General features: G+C 35.5%; 1 protein-coding gene across 1 annotated transcript; it reads left to right on the top strand.

Annotated features, from left to right (window-relative positions):
• The first annotated feature begins 1,055 nt into the window (after positions 1-1,055).
• LOC123564326 (uncharacterized) lies at positions 1,056-23,634 on the top strand. Its single transcript, XM_045357826.2, has 5 exons — positions 1,056-1,213; positions 3,154-3,197; positions 8,490-8,555; positions 16,411-16,471; positions 20,704-23,634. The coding sequence occupies exons 1-5, from the start codon at positions 1,070-1,072 to the stop codon at positions 21,628-21,630; spliced, it is 1,242 nt and encodes a 413-aa protein (XP_045213761.1). The 5' UTR covers positions 1,056-1,069; the 3' UTR covers positions 21,631-23,634.
• The last annotated feature ends 59 nt before the right edge of the window (positions 23,635-23,693 follow it).

The raw sequence follows: 23,693 nt of genomic DNA on the forward strand, positions 1-23,693 counted from the left end.
GATAGATAAAAAAAGTAATATTATGGCGCTTTCACAATCCTTTTTTGGTTTACAAATACACTTGCATGAAAAGCCTTATATGGTCTCCAGATCGCTGACTTTGAATCATTTGACGTTATATGGCTGGCTTGTGGAAAGACGACAGAAAGTGACTGGCTGAAAGACTGTGGTTTTCCTCCATTATTCAAACATGGTAAATAGCACGAAACTTACACTGTGTCCTTGTGGCTTAAAAACAACAAAAAGCAACATTTCTTATAAAGTATTATGATGTAAACTTTTGTTTGTTTAAGATAATACTTAGCCAATCATAGACGTGTCTTAAATGTACAGAGTCAATACAGTCGTTTTACAAGCAGTTATACAATTGTATTTTCTAACCTTGCATAACTTGTAAGAAAACACTGACATTATGCAACGAGAATGACAGAGTTTATTTTTACATAGGGAGACAAAACGCATTCAGTGCAACGGTTTAATTGTATCTGAAATTCAGTTGAAACTGGTGATATATGTTTTGAAGTATTCGCAGCAATTATTTTGTTTTAAGCGGAAAGAGATTTAATGATTTACAAAAAGCCCCGGATAATTCGTTAAGTATGTACATATTGTTTCGCTATAATATCAGTTACTGGTATTGTATATAAATGAGTAATTTATGTACATGTATCTAACTGGAGAAAAACTGCTGGGAAACCAAATTAATAATTGATCCATACTAGCAGTGTTACCTAGCAAATTTGCAACCTGTTTTGACTCCTACATAAACAATATATTTTATCTCAAGGTGTCAAATTAATTGATAGTTTGTAGTGATTGTCAAACGGTTAAAATATTAAAACGGATAAATGATTCAACTGGGTAGATGATTCAACTGTATAATGGATTTAGCAATAAATAGCGTGATAAAAATATCTAATAATAGCTATTATAAATGAAGGGAAAAGAAGCTAAAAATAGACATGCAATATATGTTTTATAATGTTCCGATAGAACGACTTCATTACTGTTTGATAAAAATAAATAGAAACCACGAATCATTAAATATTAACACCTGACGTCATTGCGCATGCGCAATAGTTTGTTTACAAGCTGCGTATCATTTACTGCGTCACGAAATCATCGGCTGGTCGATAGTTATTATATCGAAGCTGCTACGATGGCGGATCGTGTTTTTATCGCAGATTATATCAAAAAGAAGAGACGCAGGAAGGTAAGACATGTTTCATTTTATTGTTAAATCATATATCTGTAATGTGTATAATTATTTTTAAATGACAATGCTTATTTACTGAGTTATTGGAGAATAAAAACGCCGGTATGGTGAAGTCGCCATAGTGTTTAAGGTTTAGGAGTATATCACCAAAACACAGAAATATTTTATAAACGTATAACATCGTTACCAATATTTTAATTAACCATTACATGTTTCTGCCGTACTGTCCCGTACTGAAAATATTCTGAAAAAGTTGTCCCCCTTTGAAAATGAATGCCATCTGTAAAGAAATAAAAATAAACAATTGCTGAAAACTGTGTTCCACTTAATTATGTAAAATTTCAACACTCGCATGCGATTGCAAATGAATCAAAACTAACATGTGTAACAGTTCTTTGAAAATGGTGAGTTTTTGAAGGCGTTTGACTGCCCGGAAGTGGGTCCCATTTAGGAAGTCTTTTTTTCGGAATTCAATGTTTATTTTAGTATACTGACACTTGTTGTGTTGTTTTTGTAATGATAGCGTGTATATTACTTATATTACTCTACAAAACAAGTGTCAGTGTACTGATATAAGCATTGAATTCCGAAAAAAGAATTGTTTAAACAGTCCCCACTTCCAGACAGTCAAGCGCTTTTAAAAACTTACCATTTTCAAGGAACTGTTACACATGTTTGTTTTGATGCATTTGTAATAGCGTGCGAATGTTGAAATTTCACATAACTAGGTGGAACACAGTTTTCAGCGATTGTTTATTTTTATTTCTTTACAAATGGCATTCATTTTCAAAGGGGGACAACTTTTTCAGAATATTTTCAGTACGGGACAGTACGGCAGAACATGTAATGGTCAGGTAAGATATTGGTAACGATGTTATTCGTTTATAAAATATTTCTGTGTTTTGGTGATATACTCCTAAACCTTAACCGTTACAATATTGTATATACATTATACGCTTAGGTTCAATAAAATGCATCCATACTTTTACATGTATTTAGTTTCTCCGTGTTATTTTCCTGCGTAATAGAAACGAATATGATTAATTTTGTAAATATCTACGAATATGCCTTTATGGTACTTGTACTGTGTACATGTTTGACATTTCAACATCGGCAGAAATTGTGCATAATAATCAATGTATTAGATTTTTTAAGTATCTTGTTAATTTCTCTTTTCTTTTCTTTCTGTTTACTTTCTGTTAAAATTGCCTTGATTAGTTTAAAGATTCGAACACACCCAAAAGCATGATTATATATATATTAGTACTAAAACCTGATATACATGTGAAAGTGCACGATCTTCTCCTACGAAACCATTTATAGATTACCATCATATGTGCAAATGAAAGCAGCACTGTATCTGCTGACTTGCATATGATGTCATTTCCTTTTTAGAAACACACAGTTTCTGTTTTATAAGGTTTCATGGTAGATACGTGTATTTTGTCTATATACAGCTATGTGGTTTTTATAACTTATATAACGTGTAAAACTGATCAATATTTTCCGGCTTGTGATATAAGATATCATTGCATTTGAACTGAATATATGTAAGATTAACGTTTCGCATTCAAGTGTTTAGTACCGATGTTCAAGGTGGGAATATCATTTTGTATCTACAGTACGCGATGGGGCCGTCGGTATGGTGGGAAGGGTTAAATGTCACGTAGGTAATTCATTGAAATGCTTACTGTAGAAATTTAATTGTTGAAGCACACTGGTTACAAAAATACATGAATACACGTGTCTGCAGTTGAGATGTGTAAAGGCCGAGTAGGGTTTCGCGGGGAACCGTAAGTTTGGATCATTCAAGCGGATTCGTACAGGAATTCGCGACCCTCAGACACGGCCTACCACCTATCTCCTAACTGTAAAATTTCGTTTGCCACATATATAAATTCAATAAACCACCAATTAAGTTTCTTGTTTCTTTTCAGGGAAATCTTGAATACCTGGTAAAATGGAAAGGATATCCGACAAGGTAAAATATCAAACATGTCATCATCATTTGAATGTCGGTCATCGGTATATATATATAGAAAGTAAAGAGACCACGTGAGGGCTGGTAAAAGTTCTTAGAATTACTTTGGCTATGAAAGTTTGTTGCTCTGGTAATAAAAACAAGTTTTCCTGAAGTTTTGTTATTACCGGAAATGAAGATTCGTATTCCGGGAATACATGATTCAGTTTCAAGTGGGACATATATATTTGGATTTAGGATTGTACTACTGTATGTCAAAATTTATGACAAAACTGCTTTTCGTACTGATTAAAGCTACAGTTTGTGGGCGGCTTGATCGGCGTAGCCTATTGTACTATTGCGCCTTTTCAGATATTTGCTGTTAATGTATTATGCGATTTTGTTTAAATGAAGCGATTGGTGCGCGTTGTTGCGACAAATTCTCTAAAAACTGACGTGGCATTTTTAGACTGTTCTTTCTGATAATAATTTGAAGGTGTATAATTATAATAACCCTGAAAAAAATGTAACCGTATTTGGCTTACGCCCAATCGGCATTGCAATTTATTTCATATTTGAAATATAAATTGACCTGTGTGATGTAATTCTTATATGATATTGAAACGCCTACGTATTTTCCAGTTTCTTTGGGTATAATATTTCCGGATATGTTCTCTTTTTTTTTCGTTAGTTACAAAGTTTAACGTCCCGTCATATTAAATCATTTTAGCGTGTTTAACAATTTTGTTTGACCATACGCCATTATAAATGAAATTAAAAAAAAAACCAAGTTGATGTTTGAAATAAACAGATAGCAGAATAAATGGTTAGGAGAATAACTTCTAATTTGACAGTGATACATTGAGATATTTAATCACAGTATATACATATATTAGATACTAAACTTATGCCAATGATATCTCGACGTTGTCTACTGAATCATTCATTTAATAGGGATCAATATATCCGAGATCTGAGCATATTACAGAGTTCATATGATGTACTATAATGTTCCGATCACTCTAGAAAGAAAAAAAAAGCACATGAGTAAACATTATGGAAGTGACTAATGTATATTTAAAGATACTTGATTTTATTAGCATAGAGGAAACTCGTATATAATGCTTAAAACTCCTGTATACATGTATGTGAAGTCATTCCTTTCCCTATTCTACCTCTGACTCATGTGAGGAAGCTGTCGGTTACATGCGGAGAACACACTGTTTATGTCAACTGCCCGACGTTACATATATTATACAAATGAAATACACAAACGGAGTTACACAGTAGTTAGGTTAACAGACCGCCGTTACATAACTCAAATTCTGCTGAAAATTGGTGTAAAACCGGATATATTACCCACGTATATTCCGATTCCAGTTTCATTGTGTTTTGCCGCACTGTGTTACCTTACTCGTGCTAGCTAGTTAATTTATGATAGATATTTTATTTTTGATAATTAAGGACTCTTCCAACGGCAATCGATAACGCAGATTTACGGCGAATCTATTTTAGATTCACTTCAAACTTGAAAGTAATGACACATGATATTGCGCATAAATTTAAGACCTAGAACTGTTTCAGAATTAACTGCGTCATAATTATTGATATGTGAAAACAAGAAGTCTGATTTTGATGCCACATTCATTCTGTATTAATCTCGACGAAATGTTAACTGAGAATTCCCCGCCGGCCTTCCATTAATAGAGCGATGTTAAGATGATTTGTGTCTAAACTCAGTTAAATATGTAATAAGTAAGAAAGTGGGAAGCTGTAATGAATCATTATTGCGCTGTTTGTATCGATCTTTAACTGCTGTTGTTTATACTGCATGCCGGCTGTGAACTTTGTTTACTTAGAAAGTCGTATCAGATCCTGCAATAAAGTGCAACTGCTTGTATCAATTACTAGAACCCTGTTTCAGGTTATATTTGACAGGCATTCCGTGACATTACTGGAAAACACGGTATTGGATGTTTTATTGCACGTACAGCAATATTTCCTTGAATGCTTGCCTCCGTGCTGGATATAATATGAGATTTTAATATCAATAGTATTAGGTTCTTGCCCCCGCATGGAATCTTTTACGTTATCTATTTATTACGTTTGCTAACATCTTTTAGCACAAAAACTACAAACGATGTCATAAATAACATATTTCTAATATAGTAAGGTCACCGAGATGTGGTTGTGGTTGTAATCACTTTCTTAGTATATTCAATGATGCTTAGCTCTTAAACTGATGCTTTCGCAGTAATTAAATGCGTATTGCTTTCCCTTTTTTTTTCGGGACGGTGATATTTAAAAAGTCTTCGTGCTATAAAAAATCAGGACATCAAATTGTAATTGAAAGCACGCCATAATTGACAAAAACGCTTAAAGTTTGAGATTTTGTCACAACGTTGTTTGAAAAATACGCTTTCGTTAATATATATGATATGGTAAAGCACATAGATCTAAATTTTAAAATCGTTTTCTTCTTGCATGACCTCTAAATACGGTCGAGGTAATATAGTATTGTAAACGTGAGTATTTATGTCAATTACCCCATTTTCAGTTGCGTATGACGTCTGTGATTACATATATTTCTAAATGATGTAATTATTTCGAAACACGAAATTTGTAGATTTACTTAAGTACATGTATAAATTGCACTGTTGTAACCACGCGTACATTAATCATATATGACCCTGTAACAATTTCATTAACAAATATAAGCGATTTGTTGCGTTTTTGATTAAAACATTACGTAAGCTCATTAATTAAATATGATGGGGTTTAATTAACGTGTTGTTTAGAATTAATTGTAATGAATAACACGAGTGTCGCACTATGTGCGTAAACATAGCTAAGTTTGCCATTTGTCGTGCGTTTTCAGTGTATCAAATTTTCTGAAAGTTCCTCTGCATGAATTTTAGTAAAACATATCCTGTTCTGAAAGGAAGCGTTCTAGTACGTTTTACTCGATCCCGGACACTACCCAGTTCACCTTAATACGGAAATCCGGGAAAGTCCTTTGGAATAACCAACAATGGCATGATGGAATTTTCGTATACAAAATAACTATAGTTGCTATTGTTCCGCGATATCTATGGGCTATGAATATATTTGGAAAAGAAATAAAGTAACTACTAGCATACATAAATATCACCTTTTGTCATTTTTTTTCGCGCAGGATACGTTTGTTGTAACATGTTGCGTTCAGTGTATCTGGAATCGATTTCTACATTAAAAATCCAATTAAAAAGCCAGATGTCGCGTATGGATGCAAATTTAATAAACTCGTAAAATTCAACATGAGACAATCGCAGAAATGCCTCGGAATATTGAATTCCTATACTCCATATGGCATTTTTGCTTTTTTTCTATTAGCATTTTGGCGCCAAAAAGGGCAGTGGCTCTGTTTTGAAAACAAAGGAACTTATACAATAAAACTAGAATTTTATCTCTTTTTTTCTATTTTATGTCTGGATCAATATGTTTAATAATGAAGAGATAATTAATTATACTCCTAGGTAACGCTATATTTTCATTGTCAGAAGTTTGGTTAATATTAAATGAAAAACAGCATATTTCAAGGCATGCATGATGAAATTGATGCAAACGGTAATACGGTTTTTCAATTAGACGTATGTTTACATCCTGTTTACCACGTCTGTTTGACGAACTGTGACGTCAGTCTGGCCATTCATCATATCTGAAGACCATTCCTTTGTAGCCAATACAATCTATATTACAACAACAACAATACAATCTATATACTATATAACAGCTTTTTTTTCGATGTATTGGGTGATTGTTACGTACAATGGCGTGCGTTTATAAGATTACATGTGAAATCAACATGATCAATGAACGCTGGACTATTCTGAACCTTTAAACTCGCCTTCAACTTTCAGCTGAGGTTATGCATGAACAACGTAAACAAGTAGGTTTTTTTTTATCACCATCGAACAAGATAAATCCGTCTAATCATGTACAGTTATGTATTTAAGTGCATTTTTTGTCTATCTATACGTGTTTTTTTTAAATGGTTATATAATATGGTTTTACAGACGAAAACCCACGTCGCGTAAGCCTTGCTATTGTGAATGTTTTAATAAAATAAAAAAGAAATAGACAATGATTGCTAAGGCCTTCCTGTAGCCTATCAATGCAATGAATAAGTGCAAGATTTTGTTTAAAATTTTAGTTTTAATGATGTCACATACTTGTGATGGTTGTTGAAATATTGAACTTTTCCCACGTAGTGATGAACCTTAGCAATTAGTATGATAATGACTCCATTTTCAAAAATGTTAAGTAGGCGTAAGTCTTTGATTTTCGCTTTTCCAACAAAATACGCTTATGTAAGAGTAAAATGTAGAAAGAAAAATACCCAGTCACCTCGTAAAGGCATAGGGTTTGTGAACTGATTGTAATCTCATTTGTTCTTGTCGCAAATCACAAGGATGTTTACGGGTAGATCCGCGTACATGTTTGTTCACATTTGTAATTTGGTAATTCGTTTGGGTCGTTAAGAGTCATATATCTATATCGCACTTTGTTACAGGTTTGTTACTTGTTATTGAACGGGGGTGATCGAATTAGATAAGAAGTCCGGGTTGAAATCTTAGACCAGTGTGTTAGGTTAGATGTACAATAACATGTAAACAAATGTTTTAGGGTAAACAAGTGTATTAGAGTATAGCTGGGACAGTCTCTAGTGTCCTTACGGTGGTTCGCATAATGTTTTATACAGGTAACACATTTATCTCTGACAATAGTTTCTTTCGTGCTTTGCACGAAGGAAGAACGATCGGACGACAAAAGAGTCTGGTAGCGGACTCCTGCATTTTCATGCAGAAGCTACTCCGTGACGTAATATGAGCCGTGCCATGGGAAACCAACATAGTGGGTATGCGACCAGCATGGATCCAGACCAGCCTGCGCATCCGCGCAGTCTGGTCAGGCTCCATGCTGTTCGCTTTTAAAGCCTATTGGAATTGGAGAAACTATTAGCGAACAGCATGGATCCTGACCAGACTGCGCGGATGCGCAGGCTGGTCTGGATCCATGCTGGTCGCATACCCACTATGTTGGTTTTCCCATGGCACGGCTCATATGTAGAGTTCCAGTACCACCCAGACATACTATGCGTTTGGTTACATTTATGATGAAGCCCGAAACTAGTATACAAGATTCTGCAGATTATAGTTATGCTCTTTCCCTCATAGTGTAGAAACTATTGTAAGAGGCATCTTTAAAACATAACTACATTGATTGCAGCATAATGCATTATTAAAATATAAACTTTAGGTTTTTTATTTACAGACACTGTACATGGGAGCCGAGAGAAAATATTTTGGATGCTTCCTTGATAAAACAGTTCGACGAAGAGTAAGTATTATATAATTCTTTGGTCTTCAGTATTATTATCACTGGTGTATAATTGCGTGGAGTTTAATACCATTTGTTTCAACATTTGACAGAGCAGAAATGAGTATGTGGGTAAAATGTTACTAATGGTACACATAATCTCATTCTTCACTCAGCGGGCCTCCGTGGCCGGGTTGTTAAGGTCGCTGACTTAAAATCACTTGTCCCTCAACGATGTGGGTTCGAGCCTCACTCGGGGCATTGAATTCTTCATGTGAGGAAGTCATTTAGCTTACTTACAGAAGGTCGGTGGTTCTACCCAGCTGCCCCGGCGCTCGTGATGAAATAATGCACGGAGGGGCATCTGGGAGCTTCCTCCACCATCAAAGCCGGAAAGTCGCCATATGACCTATAATTGTGTCGGTGCGACGTTAAACTAAACAAAAACAACAACAATCGTTCTTCACTCAGTTTTTATGCGTTTGTGATATACAAATTTTAAAAATATTGTGTTTGTTACTGCAAAAACTATTAATCAAACCATTTCTCCACAACACCATTGTTAAAATCTTACAAGAAGTACATGAAGGGAAAAGAATATTTTATTAAGCAATAAATCAAAACGATGCGTCAAAACAATATTCGATATTCATTAAAAATTCTGATTACACATATATGGCACAGTACATATTAATGTTACAATAGTCTCATGTCTCGTCGCGTCAATTAAAGAGATAAATGTACCAAGTGTTGATCTATTTAAGAAGAAGAAACACAAAGTCTGTCCATTTATGACCGCAATGTTCCCTATTGATTACAGTGTCAGTCTAATTCGCAGACAGTCTATAATGATTCAGTGTGTTGACTAATTTAGGCCAAAGCTTAATTGCGAGTACGGAAGAGTGAATGTATAATTGTGAGTAACGTTTCTGACTAATACAGTAGAATATCGCCAGACGGAATAAAGCTACTCATTCCAGAGATACAAAATTTTAGTATTCTTCAGAATGCCATTTGACATTGATAGATATAACAAAAACAAGTGAAAATCACTTTAACATAATTATAGTTCAGAATTTCACCAGTAATTTACAACGCGCTATTCACTTCCCTAGAAACAATGTTTCTTATATCCCTCCCTCTCACCATTTTTGAACCGCGAAGGTCACTTCGATTGACTCTTATCCGTATACCTGTTCTTCCGTCTGTCCGGATCCATCGGAATTTTAGTTGGTCATATCTAAAAACATAATTGGCCTAGAGATATGAAATCTCACAGGAATATTATTCAGCATATGCAGTTATGCACCTAGTGTTTTGTTTGAGATTTCAGCGTTATGGCCCTTGACTAGTTGGCATGAAGCCAAGAACCGAAATGAATGTTGTTCAGGGTGTAAAGTTGTGCATCTTGGGTTTTAATTGGGATTTACCATCCCTTCACACACACACCTACCTCCTATCCCATTCCTCCCCTAAAAAGAAAAACGGATAACAATCACTCTTTCAGTATCTCTCTTATATTCACCCCCTCTCGCGATGAATTACCCCCACAACCCTTGGTAATATTAAGATTTAAGTTTTGCATGTAACATACAGGAAGTGGGGGGCTCCAGCGTCCTATGGTCATATATCTTGCTGTATTTTTCAAATCTCGTGCCATCAGTTTTAACAAATACCATTTTTACAAAAACAAAGTTTTAAAATACGTCATATGTAGGAGTTCATTTTGCTCAGACGCTTATGGAACCGAGACATGAACATGCAGTCACGTAGGGCTTGTCTGTCTTTTCAAGGTTCTCTTTCAAATGCTCATTTAAATGAGAAAGGTTACCAACTTCAATTGAACTATAAAAAATCACACCCACTAGTGTCACCAAGTGTTATTGGGTCTGGTGTACTTTTTCTACAGAAAAAAAAATGTCTGTTTTTGTCAGTTTCCGTTTGATATTCAATACTTTTTCCAATCAACCGCAGTGACGCAGTCTAATTAGCCGGCTAAAAATATTACCAAATATAACCGTAACAGAAGACGCTATAGATCAGAGTGAATATGACATTTATGAGTGAAAACAATCCTGAGGGTCTTTGACTGACGCAAAATGGTATATAGATATCGTGATTCGCTGTCTGTAAGTAAATGTCTCTGTTGTGCTAAATGGTTTAATTTACTGTTACTATTCCTTTGATTTTATAAAAGCTTTGTTAGTACAGAGTAATACCTGTACAGACATACGGTAAAAGGTATGTGTGGTATTTTATACTGCTGGTGTCTCGTGAACACGCTGACTTCAATTTCGAGGTTGTTCGATCCCGGCCAGTAGGGAAATTCTAAGTGCTCTTGAGGCTTTTAGAACTGTACGAAAATGGTATATAGATATCGTGATTCGCTATGTCTGTAAAATAAATGTCTCTTTGATGCTAAATGGTATTGAGATTTACTGTATACTGATGTACTTTCATTTTATAAAAGCTATCTTGTTAGTACAGAGTAATTACACTTTTACAGACATACGTAAAAAGGATATGTTGATGATATTTTATAACTGGCCTGGTGGTCTCGTGGTAACACGCTTAACTATCAATTCAGAGGTTCTGGGTTAGAATCCCGGTCCAGGTGATGGAAACTTCTAAGATGCTCTTGAGCTTCTCCAGCCAAATTAAGAACCCAGTACTGATTCTTCCCAGCAAAGACGACTTTGCGCGCATCGTTCTTATACATTAGACACGTTAAAGAAACAGACCTTAAAGTCTGTTCTTAGGGCTTTCCCTCGCTCTGTCCGTTTGATCAGATTCGGTGTCCTGAGTGGATGCCTTCATATGTGAAGTGCCTTTTAACGTATATCTATTATAACAGTATTCAATGTTATAGTACTATATTTTGGAAATCTTAAAACTAAGCTCTTGTCGTTAAAAATTGCCGAAAGTACATATAAAAGTACAGATATTGGCAAAATGACAAGATTTATTTAGCTGGTATATGGCTTTATGCGTGTTTCTTGCTGTATCATGCAGCAGTATTGAAATTTGATAGCATTATTCAAAAGTATATTTTGCTTTTTGATAATGATATCTGTTTATGTATGAGACAGGTGCAACTGCCGATTAAGTAACATCAGTAAGCGGAAGCAGAATAAATATTAAAGCAAAATTAAATGTAAGTTACCCATGGACTAATGTGCAAAGACTTTTTTTCCATCAAAGTTTCGGATATTTCAAATTTAAAACAAGACCATTAACATGGAACTGTCAGTTTATGGATGACTACCATAAGTCACGATAAAAGATGCAAGGCCGCACTAGGTTTTCGATAAAAACAATAACCACGGTAGGAGAAACATGCACGTACCAAGTTTTCGACAAAAAAATAACTACGCTGAAAATAGCTTTTCGATAAATAACAGTAACCAGGCCTAAAGATGCATGACCGTACTGTGTTTTCGAATAAAACAATAATCACGCCGTAATAGAGGATACCTTAGCCTGCGATATTAACTTCTAAACGATTTAAGGAATTCCAGTGAAACGCTACACACTTTAAAAGCATGAGGAGAAGTGGTTCATACATTCAAAGTCAATGTCACAAGTAGCATGCTTCAGAGTTAATATCATGCTATATATAGTAACAATGTAACAAAACATAATGACCTTTCGCCAATCGCCTTGTTCTCGCGTGGGGAAAATGTCCGCTCTAATTCTAGAAAACCATTCAAAGAACCTGGCTATCTGTATTTACAGTACACATAGCAGAGTGAAGCATTGTTTCTAAAGAACGGTTAATGAAAATAATTATTATTGTGATGATACGTTTATTTAACGAGGATAACATAATATGAGCCGCGCCATGAGAAAACCAACATAGTAGGTTTGCGACCAACATGGATCCGGACCAGCCTGCACATCCGCGCAGTCTGGTCAGAATCCATGCTGTTCGCTTTCAAAGCCTATTGCAATTAGAGAAACCATTAGCGAACAGTATGGATCCTGACCAGACTGCGCGGATGCTCAGGCTGGTCTGGATCCATGCTGGTCGCAAACCCACTCTGTTGGTTTTCTCATGGCACGGCTCATATTTGGATACTGTTGGTCTATATAACATGTGTTCGTTTAATCACAATTTAAATTTCAGTTAAAAAAATGTATACAAAGACGGTGAAACCAAAGACATTAATAAATTAAAGTACAAACTTAACCTAGCCGCATGAAAATTTTAAACAGTATGTAGTACTATGAAAAGTATAAGTATCTAGGCAATATCAGAAGATAAAATTGAGCTTATAGTACGAACAACCGCAAAAACTCATATGGGAAAAGCTAGGGAAAACGGATTACTTTTAGAAAGCAGTTATTGCAGTTTCAAAAGCATTAAACCATGTACTTTCAATTACAGGAATTGAAACATAACAACAGTTAAAATAAAAGTGAGAAAAGTACAAAAAATATGTAGATATTTGAAGGAAAAAAGTAGGTTTCAACAGAATTGAGGTACGAATTATATAAGAAAAGACTGTTACGAAGACAATACCACTAAGTACAGTTTAGTAAGAAACGTTTGAAAATAAAATGTGTTGATGAAAATAGATGTATTTTGATCGCTGGAGCACAAGTTGCTCAAGGTGAGCTGTTGTGATCCCAAGTGTCCGTCATGCATCGTCAAAAATTTTACTATTAGCACTCTAGAGGTGAAACTTGGTATTTTTCGGAATGTTTGCTTTAATTGATGAAATTTTGGCCAGGTTAGATATTAGGTTATCTGGAGGTAAGAAGTACATCAGGTGAGCGATACATGGCTCTCTTTGTTTTAAAGATGTAGGTAAAATGGAATTTCCCATGTCTAAGAATTAATGAGTAGGACAATGAACAGTGTACTTTAATGCAAAAACAAGGCGGATGGTGGTGTAAATGAAATATTCAAATTAGTAAGCGTAAAAACGAATGTTGATTTAATAATTTTTTTTTAATTTAATGGCATAACAAAATGTCCAGAAGGTCTAAACATCCAAGTGAAAAATGAAAAATGATTCTTATAATTCTTAAGATAAATATTTCTTATCAAGATTACCCTTCAGTGAACTCCGTAGCGAATAAACATGTTTACTTCTATTAACCGGGTTCTTCTATCAATGAAACGTTATGCCAAGGCCGTGTATCGGTTCTTCACATGTAACGAGAATGGAAATTGGTCGTTATTGTGATACTGTTTACATTGTATTGGGTTACTAATCAAACATGTTACCAATTGTTTCCAATATAACAAAACATGGTTCTGCTTGCCGAATTATTTATGAATTAATTATTAGATTTATTTATGAAGAAGCAGGTGCAATTTCATTGTTTATAGTTTTAATACTTTAAACAATTAACATTTAAACGTTTTTGTTTTTTAAATGTCATGGTTACTTCAAAACAATATAACACCATCAGCGAAGAAGAATTTTTAGCTGCGCGTACGCGTGATGTTGTGGAAAGTTTATTAAGCCTGAATGCGCAATGAATCATGCCAGATGTTAAATTACTATATTGTTCCCGGAAGTGTTTTCGGTATATTATTTCTAATCTAACGATCTGTCAATACAGCCATTTTAGTTCGATCTTTAAGACTGTAGGATCGAATACCTTCAAGAGAGGAATTTCACTGCGGTGCTTGATTAAGTTCATTTCTAGGTCACACGCTGGTGTTCCAAGATAACAAAAAAAAAAATAGATAACTTTATTAAGTAAAGACTTGAATGTAAACAATAAATATATCAGTTAAACCAAAGTTGGTGTAACCCATTACCTTCTAATATTCAAACAGATGTTAAATAGCAGCATTTTTCAATCTTTGAAATGACTGGCTTCGATTAAGATCGGTAATAAATGAATTATAACCTGCCCGGAGATAAATACAAGTACATCTTTATAAAAACAAAGGTACATTTGTAGTCTCATTACGGTATGACGTAATAAGTGTTCGTGCAGTTTCTAATCCGTTAACCTATTTCCGCCATTCCATTGCCAAGAGGAATGAAATGAGTTGCAATTAACTCTTTTTTTGCTACATTTGTTTTGTTTTTAGCTCACCTGTCACATAGTGACAAGGTGAGCTTTTGTGATCACCCTTCGTCCGTCGTCAGTCCGTGCGTCCGTCCGTCAACAATTTCTTGTCTGCACGCTAGTGGTTTCATTTATTATTTTATTTTAACCAAACTTGCACACCACTTGTATCACCATAAGATCTCGGTTCCTTTCTTGAACTGGCCAGATTCCATTATGGGTTCCAGAGTTATGGCCCCTGAAAGGGCCAAAATTAGCTATTTTGACCTTGTCTGCACAATAGCAACTTCATTTATGATTTTATTTTAACCAAACTTGCACAAAACTTGTATCACCATAAGATCTTGGTTCCTTTCTTGAACTGGCGAGATTCCTTTATGGGTTCCAGAGTGATGTGCCCTGAAAGGGCCAGAATTAGCTATTTTGACCTTGTTTGCACAATAGCAGCTTGATTTATGATTTGAATTTAATCAAACTTGCACAAAACTTGTGTCACCATAAGATCTTGGTTCCTTTTTTGAACCGGCCAGATCCCTTAATGGGTTCCAGAGTTATGGCCCCTGAAAGGGCCAGAATTAGCTATTTTGACCTTGTCTGCACAATAGCAGCTTCAATTATGATTTGATTTTAACCAAACTTGCACACAACTTGTATCACCACAAGATCTTGTTTCCTTTCTTGAACTGGCCAGATTCCATCATGGGTTCCAGAGTTATGGCCCCTTAAAGGTTCAAAATTGGCAATTTTGGCTTTTGCAGCCATATAGAGACTGCTTTTATGGTTTCATTTGATACAAACTTCCAAAATATCTTCAACAACAATAAATCTTGGATTCCATGACAAATCAGATCCAGTCGTAGGTTCCAGAGTTATTTTATATTTGATTACCTCCGCTTATTGTAATCAAAATGGATTTATATCAGTAAGTACTTATAGGACTTATTTGAAATTTTATTATTGTCTCAAATTAAAATGGGTATATCTCCGTAACTAATGAAGATACTGATCTGAAATTTCATTTATGTCAACAGATTTATTTGGCAGATCCTTCTTTTTACGTTACTATAAATAGCTTATTTTTAGTAACTTCTATTATTGGCCGTAGGGAAAAACGGAGACCACTTTTCTGTGGTACAGCATGGATCGTACCTCCAATTTTTAGGTGTATTTTGACATAACTGTACCTTGTTAGAATTTGTTTTTCTTTTTGGTTAAATTTCGTCCCTTTCTTGTTACTGTCCTTTGGACATAGATATTTTTTCTGAGGACCTTTTTGTCCTCAAGTGCAATGATAACAGGTGAGCGATATAGGGCCATCATGGCCCTCTGTTTTTTTGTGTGGAGAGGGTGTGGGGGCGGCTTGCCTGTCCTCCCGAATGTCTGTCCGTCCGTTCGAATTTGTGTCGTGCATATCTCAAAAAGAATTTAACATAGAATAATCACACGCGATAGAATTATTATTCACCTAGGGTTTTGCGGCCAGATCGGAGTTACGGCCCGTGAGAGTAAAAAATATGCATAAATGATTGTGTCGCATGGTTCACAGAAAACTATTTACCATGTCATGAAACATTAAGAGATTGTTGATCAGCATGTGAAGTTGTGCAGCTGTGGTTTTGTTTGTGATTTCACTCAACCGGACCAAAGTTATGTACCTCAGTTAAAAATAACTCGTTATGAACGACATTCGAGTACGTTTACTAGTACTCAGACCTGTCCATGGTACCCCACTAAATTGCTGTAAAAGCTGTTGTTTAGGAACATAAAATGAAGAGAAAGTAACTATTTGTGTGGTTGTGTGATAATTGTAGATCTAGATCTAGTGTGTATTTTCTTCTTTCAGGGGATATGACCCACGTAGGGTAAGAGCGGCATGCCGAAAGAAGAAAAGGAGACGAAGTGAGGTAAATAAGATAATGTTACAAAACAGTTTCTACAGAAACAATGAATCTACCACGTCCGCGAACTGTGGATATGAAAATCCCGACCGAAATTTGAGGTTTTGATCTTATCGTTTGTTCTCACATCGCTTGTCTCAGACCGGTCACATACGTCCTTATTGTACCATGTCCTTATTTATCCCATATGTATGCTAAAGTGCATTAAAACTATCATACATAGATCTATATTATAAGATTCTTTCACCGGTTGTAGGTGCAGATGGGAATTTCCGGCCTCGAGGGTAACCGCGTAAACAGTTACCTGAGAGCCGGATATTCCCATCTGCACCTACAACCGGTAACAGAATCTTTTTCTTGCATACTATATTAAAGAAATAAAAATAGAAATAAAATCAATCGAACGGCTTTCTTTTTAGAACTATTTCTTCTAGCTGCGTATTTAAACAAAGCGCGGGAATCTAACGTCCGTAAACAGGAAAGACGTCATGACGTTTCAAAGACAAATAACAATGTTTAGTCCCGGTTTTGTTTTATCAGTTGAAGCGTAACGTTATGAATTTTTGATAAAATAACGTTTTTTGAATCGAGAAATATACTTTAAGGAAACACGAGGAACTGTCAAGGTATCGGATCTTTATTCCGTTTTTATGAAATAAAATGTAAATTGCTACATATATGTAGTTCGTAATACGTCATTTACAGCACGAGAGTCATCTTACACCCCGGGGTGTAAGATTTTTCCAGCACCGATAAAAATACCGGAAATCCCCGTCTGATACGCAAGAAAGAAATGTCAACATTTACACTCATTTTATATGACGTCACTGTAACTATTAGTAATAAATTTATATTAATGAATAACTGATTAATAAAATGTTCGAAAAATATTAGAAAATAAATCTGCCATGCCAGTTAAGGTGTAGTAATTAGCAAATCCATCCAGAGATCTGTCCGAAAACTCAAAAGAACCACGATTTTGGACAAATCTTAACTTAGACGTCAATTTTCCACGCTTTGTTTTAAAAACGGTACTAGACTAGATCTATCTAAGAAAGAGTTCGACAAAGAAAGTATTTCGTTTGGCTATTTCTTTAATTTGTAAAATACATACTCGACCACTAGTTGTAGATACAGATGGGAATATCCGGCTGTCGTGTACAGCTCGGCAGAGCCTTGCTGCCGCCAAAACAGTTACCCTTAAGGCATCTACCTCCAGAGGCATATTATGCAATCGGCAGCTCGATGGCGTTGTGGATTCACTTGATCTCACACCGGTCACAAACCTCTTTGACAGTTGTAGTTCCATTGCATTATTTATTAGAATCTACTTCCGCTAAAGTTTACTAAATCTATCATATGTATAATTTGAGAAATCAGTCGTTACACATGATGCCGTCATTGTTATAAGACGTCTCTTATATGTAGTATGTTTTCAATTGATAAGGAATAGTAAGTTGAACAAGCCAATTAAGTTGTTATAATAAGGAAATCCCATTCTTTTTGCACCCCCCCCCCCCCCCCCCCCCCCCGCCAAAAAAAAACCCGACATAACTTGGTTCTTGACAAAATCTCAATCTCTTTTGGGATTCCGTTATCGCAATAGAATCATTTTGTTTCTTTTTCGTCGGTATGTACAATCATTAATTCACGACTGTTATTGATTTAAACTGTCGCTTGCTCTAAGCACGACCTCACGCGGTCTAGCACCTTTTCAGATATTTTGTAAAAGTCATCCGCCTCTCACTTTTTTTATCAAATGCACTGCGTAAAGTGACAGTATGTCGCTGATCAAGCACGATATTGACAAAATTGCTTCAGTATTTTACTTATAGTGTAACGGCAAACGATATTGATTAAGCATTGTTTGTTGTTTATACCACAGAATCAACCTTCAAGCACTGTATATATGTATTAATTAAGCATATCCAGGTACATTGTTGCATATAATGCATCATACAGTGCACTATGTCACACAGACTTTGAATTATATTGACGTTTGACCCGTCCTTGGGTTTGACAGCATGTATAATAAGAAACCACAAAGACTTATTTACCAAGTGTCCTATGAAGGAAGTTTATGTGTACCGATATGCGATCAGTTGTTGTGACTGTGAGCTATGAGTGTAGATGTATCTTCCGTCGTCCTACTTCAGTATTTTTGCCTCTTAAACGACTGGTTAGAAATATAGCAAACTTGATTTGCAGCTCCCTAGCATGGACCTTAAAATGGTTCAGCTTGGGCTTAAATAAAAACTCACTTGCTTGGTCCCTTTTATGGGCCGCCAAAACTTTCATGAACCAGTTGATCGATCTTCACTTGGTATGTATCATCCTTGTATGGTCCTCTCTCACATTCACACAAATAGTTCCGCACGGCCTCTTTAAAAGGATGCCAAGGCTGAAAATAGAAAATAAAACTTTTAAACACCTTCATATGAATCGCTTGACAGATCTTATAGCCTATATACCCTATATCATCCTTGTAGATTTATTCACATGGTTTCGCTTGGTTCTTCGCAGGATTCACCAGAGCTAAAAAATATGAACACCTATTTGTAGTCCTGTTTGGCGCCATATAACCTATACTGTGTTGGTGCGCCGTAAAACCCAAATAAATAAATAAATTTAAACGAATTCTTCTCATGGACAAGTTGATTGATCTCCATTCATACTTGGTCTGTAGTATCCTTAAGTTCCTCACTCGAGTTTTATTAAAATGGTTCCATTTGGCCTCTTTTAGGGGCAGCCAGAGCTAGAAATAGAAAAAAACAACATTAAGCATTTTTCTCATGAATGGATCTTCACCTAACCTGTTTCATAGCATTCTTGCACGAACCTCTCTCCATTTTGTTCAGATGATTCATTTCTCAGTTGTATTTAAATGTCTGTGGTGACCTTATAGGGACCGCCAGAGCTGAAAACATGTTAAACAACTTCTCAAGAACTTGATAGACTAACTTTCACCGTTAGTACCTCAAGTTTTGCTCTGATGGTTATGCATTTTCGGACAGTCACAGCTCAGTAGATAAAGCGTTCTTTTACTTTAAGTAAACTGCTTAATGGATGTTCACCAAACTTGGTGAGAAGAAATATCAGAATTTCGAAGTCATTTTGCGTCTTGTATTTTCATGTTTCCGCTAGCGTGCTTTAGGGGCTGATGGGCCTCATGTTATGAGTAGTGCCCAGATTAAATTCGCGGCTCCTCGTTGGTAGCATATCATTAACCATCCGGCGAATTTCTTCTTCAACGTTTGTTACATGTTAGGGTGGCGGTGGGGGACCGGGGGTAGAGATACAACTTAGAAAAGCAGAGACTCGATAAACCCGTTAATAGCTGCAAGGCTAATAAACACAGTCATGTACGAGTTTTGATATTCAATACACCAATACCAAGACATGCATTCAAGTGCATATAATACATTTATATCTAAAAGATGCACTAAATGCAAAATGCTTTTGCTATTTTCGGTGCCCCAATTTGCTAATGACTTCTTTGCCTTTTGGTTCAGTTCATTATGCTGCAGTTTGAATAATGTATGTCGAATGAACCTGTCAAGGATATACTAGGTACAATAAGAGTCTACATGGAATAATAGGGTTACATGTAAGACTAGATGATCGGTAAAGTTTGTCCTAATGAAACTGGAAAATGTGCGGATTCTGATCAGTCTAAATTCAGGTCAAGTAAATCATTATGGAAAATACCGCGAAAATTTATAACAAGATCATATCTTAAAACAAGCAGGAAGAAAATGTTTTGGTAGCGAATAAATAGTTGGTATATAATAATGGATTTAATGATTTAACTGGCCTCGAATAAATCACACGAAATTTTAAGTGTACTTCCGTGTTTTATTTACATCTTAAGAATTGAAATTTGATTATTTCAAATTATATATGGGAAGGAGGAAGTTATGTAGTACAGAAAATGAAAAACGTTTTCGCGGGAAGTTAAATGATGAATTTTAACCGCAGATTACACTTTAAAACTTTAATAGTTTTCCGTTTCGTGTATATACATTGTATACTAAGACGCATGTTAAGTGTTAGAGCTAATGACTTAACTGCAAAATATGACAGGCATGTTATAAATTAGTGTTATAAATTAAGGCATGAAGTGTCATTGAAGGTATGGTAAAAAAATCAAGGCTATAAATTTATAACGCGCTTGTCAAGCTTTGATACTAATGCCCTTTAATGATTAAATATTTCAGTTTTTCATATTTACGTTTCAGATCACTGAGTCCCGGTCCCTGCCGCTCCCTTTCTACGATTCAGACAGCGAACACGAGCCAAGAACGCCACCCCATGATCTATTGAACAAACACAAAAACAAAGTGTCTCCGATTTCATTGTCAAAATATGGCGGCGTGTGGCAGGCAGATGCCACGAGCGGGCATGGGGACACTTTGTTTGAAAATGAGGCGGATAATCATACGGAACAAAAGAAACGGAAAATCGACATGGATTCTACGGATGATAAAGAAAACGAGGTCACCTTGAACGATCCGAGACAAAAACAACTGGGAACATTGTACAAAAATGGCGGGAAAGGCTGTCATCCCAAAATGCGAGCGAAGTACATGTTTCGCACTGGTGATTTTGAAAATGCTGACTGGGGTTATGACTGGAGTAGCTCGGACAATGAGAGTTTGAAGGGCACCGTGCATATTGATAATGATAAAACCCTAAATTCTACAATGACTGTAACAAAAAACCACCCCGAAAACCGTGAACGCCGGAACAGTTTTTCGGAAATGTCGAGTATCGCTAGTGAATCAACGATTCCAGCGATAGATGAACTTGAAACTCCTGTTCTGGTCATAGATCATGACTGGATTGAACCTACTAGCTGTCCGTCTCTGGAAAAATCTTTCTTCGAGGAATCATTCCCCCCTATTGAGGAGGAAGATGAAAGCATGCCCATTCTTACAAACGAACACACATCCTTTGAAACTGAAACAGAACACCTGACGCAACAAATGGAAACGGACCAATCGGTGGAAACTAAAATCCCGGAAATTGAAACTGAAAAAGCACCGGAAATAGAAACTGAAAAAGCACGAGAACACGTGTATGTTACGGAAGTTACCTTTGACGACCTGACTGTGATTATCCAAGAAAGTGATAAAATGAAAGGATTCTTTAGATACCAAACGTGATTTGATGGCAGTGTGTACGGAAATTTGTTACCAGTTTTAATGGCACAATGACATGTTTATCTACTTCATGAACATTGACTTGTTATGTATTTTAAAGACTGAATCAGTTATAGAGATCACGTCATATCTTTAATATAACATCTTGAAATATGAATCTCAGAAACAGCAGTTTACTAAACTTCGCATTTTATTGAGGAAAATACAGGTGTTTTAAATATAAACCATTGTAAATATTTGATAAATAGGTTTGTTTTTCCGTTTAAGACACGAATTACTTGACATTAATACTAGCGTTTTCTATTTTCCTAGCAAAGTGAGTGAGTAAACAAAGGTGCATTTTTTTTTTTCAGTCTGTCAGCTCTTCGCGGTATTAACAGCTTCCTGTAATTGAGAAAAGTAAGTTTCCGGTCATTATTTTATCATGCTACTATTAACTTAATTAATTAAACATCTTAAGTTACCAATGTATTTAAAAAATTTAATTTAAAACCTGAAACAACGTAAGACCACACATACTTTCATTTTTACATCCAGTGACCCGAGATTAGAGCGGTTTAAGTTGGGATTTAATTGAGTGGCATAAGATCAACATTAACAACTGTATTCCTTATAAATAAAATAGCGACAAAAGGTACATATTACAGTATATTTGTTGGTTTTGTTGCATGTATTTTATTGACTGTTTCTCGAATTTCAAAGCCTTTCCATTGACCCTGAAATAATGTAACTTTTTAAGGTATTGAATGCGAATTTTCTTATTTAAGGTTTCGATGGAGGCATTGAGAAACAAAAATCAAACAACACCAAATCATAGAAAGAAAGAGTTGTTTGACATGAAAATTGAACAGCATGTAAAACATGTATATTACTTTAAGAAACAAGTGTCAGTATACTGATATAAACATTGAATTCCGGAAAAGGGCTGCCAAAAGGGGCTCCACTTCCGGACAGTTAAACGCCTTTAAAAACTCACCATTTTCAAAGAACTGTTACACATGTTCGTTTTGATGCATTTGCAATAGCGTGCGAGTGGTGAAATTTCGCATAACAAGGTGGAACACAGTTTTCAGCAATTGTTTATCTTTATTTCTTTACAAATGGCATTCATTTTCAAAGGGAGACAACTGTTCCTGATTATTTTAAGTACAAATGGCATTCATTTTCAAAGGGAAACAACTTTTCCCGATTATTTTAAGTAATCTTTGAGAAAAAGTTGTCTCCCTTTGAAAATGAATGCCATTTGTAAAGAAAAAAAGATAAACATTGCTGAAAACTATGTTCCACCTTGTTACGTGAAATTTCACCACTCGCACGCTATTGCAAATGCATCAAAACAAACATGTGTAACAGCTCTTTGAAAATGGTGAGTTTTTAAAGGCGTTTAACTGTCCGGAAGTGGAGCCCCTTTAGGCAGCCCTTTTCCGGAATTCAATGTTTATATCAGTATACTGACACTTGTTTCGTAAAGTAATATACATGTTTTACATGCTGTTCAATTTTCATGTTAAACAACTCTTTCTTTCTATGATTTGGTGTTGTTTGATTTTTGTTTCTCAAGGCCTCCATCGAAACCTTAAAATTATTGAGTTAGTGTATCAACTCGTTCTATGTAAAATGACCTCTCCGCGAAATATACACTCTTGCTACAAATATCTATACATGTGGCTGCTAAGACAAAAAACACATCTATTTATAATCTGCAACAAAACCTGAGCGGAACACACACCTGGCAATCCCCTTTTGTTTGTAGGAAAATGCACTCTTTAGATTATAATGTACCTTTTATCAGAATATGATGCAAGAAAGTTCAAATCTATTCATCACAGGAGAATATAGCACATAGATCAAGGACTTGTGATCATACATTTAACATTATTGACAGTCGTTATGGTGTTGAAATTTAGTGTTTCCTTATAAGGTGTCTACACCATGATAGTGTTATGAACTATATTTCAAGGAGTTTGCAATATCTTTTGTAACTGGTAATAAAAAGATGAAAGAATGTATCACTTGTATTATTTTAAGTCAGTTATTGTATTGATTTGTGATGATCAGGTCAGTCA

The sequence above is a fragment of the Mercenaria mercenaria genome, chromosome 2 (assembly GCF_021730395.1).
Source record: "Mercenaria mercenaria strain notata chromosome 2, MADL_Memer_1, whole genome shotgun sequence".
Classification (NCBI taxonomy): domain Eukaryota; kingdom Metazoa; phylum Mollusca; class Bivalvia; order Venerida; family Veneridae; genus Mercenaria; species Mercenaria mercenaria.

Bases quoted from the DNA above. Each gene is read 5' to 3' on its own strand.
- LOC123564326 (XM_045357826.2), top strand. From the start codon at position 1,070: ATGCGCAATAGTTTGTTTACAAGCTGCGTATCATTTACTGCGTCACGA. The intron at 3,198-8,489 runs GTAAAATATCAA...TTTTATTTACAG, and splicing joins TGGAAAGGATATCCGACAAG to ACACTGTACATGGGAGCCGA. The intron at 8,556-16,410 runs GTAAGTATTATA...TTCTTCTTTCAG, and splicing joins ATAAAACAGTTCGACGAAGA to GGGATATGACCCACGTAGGG.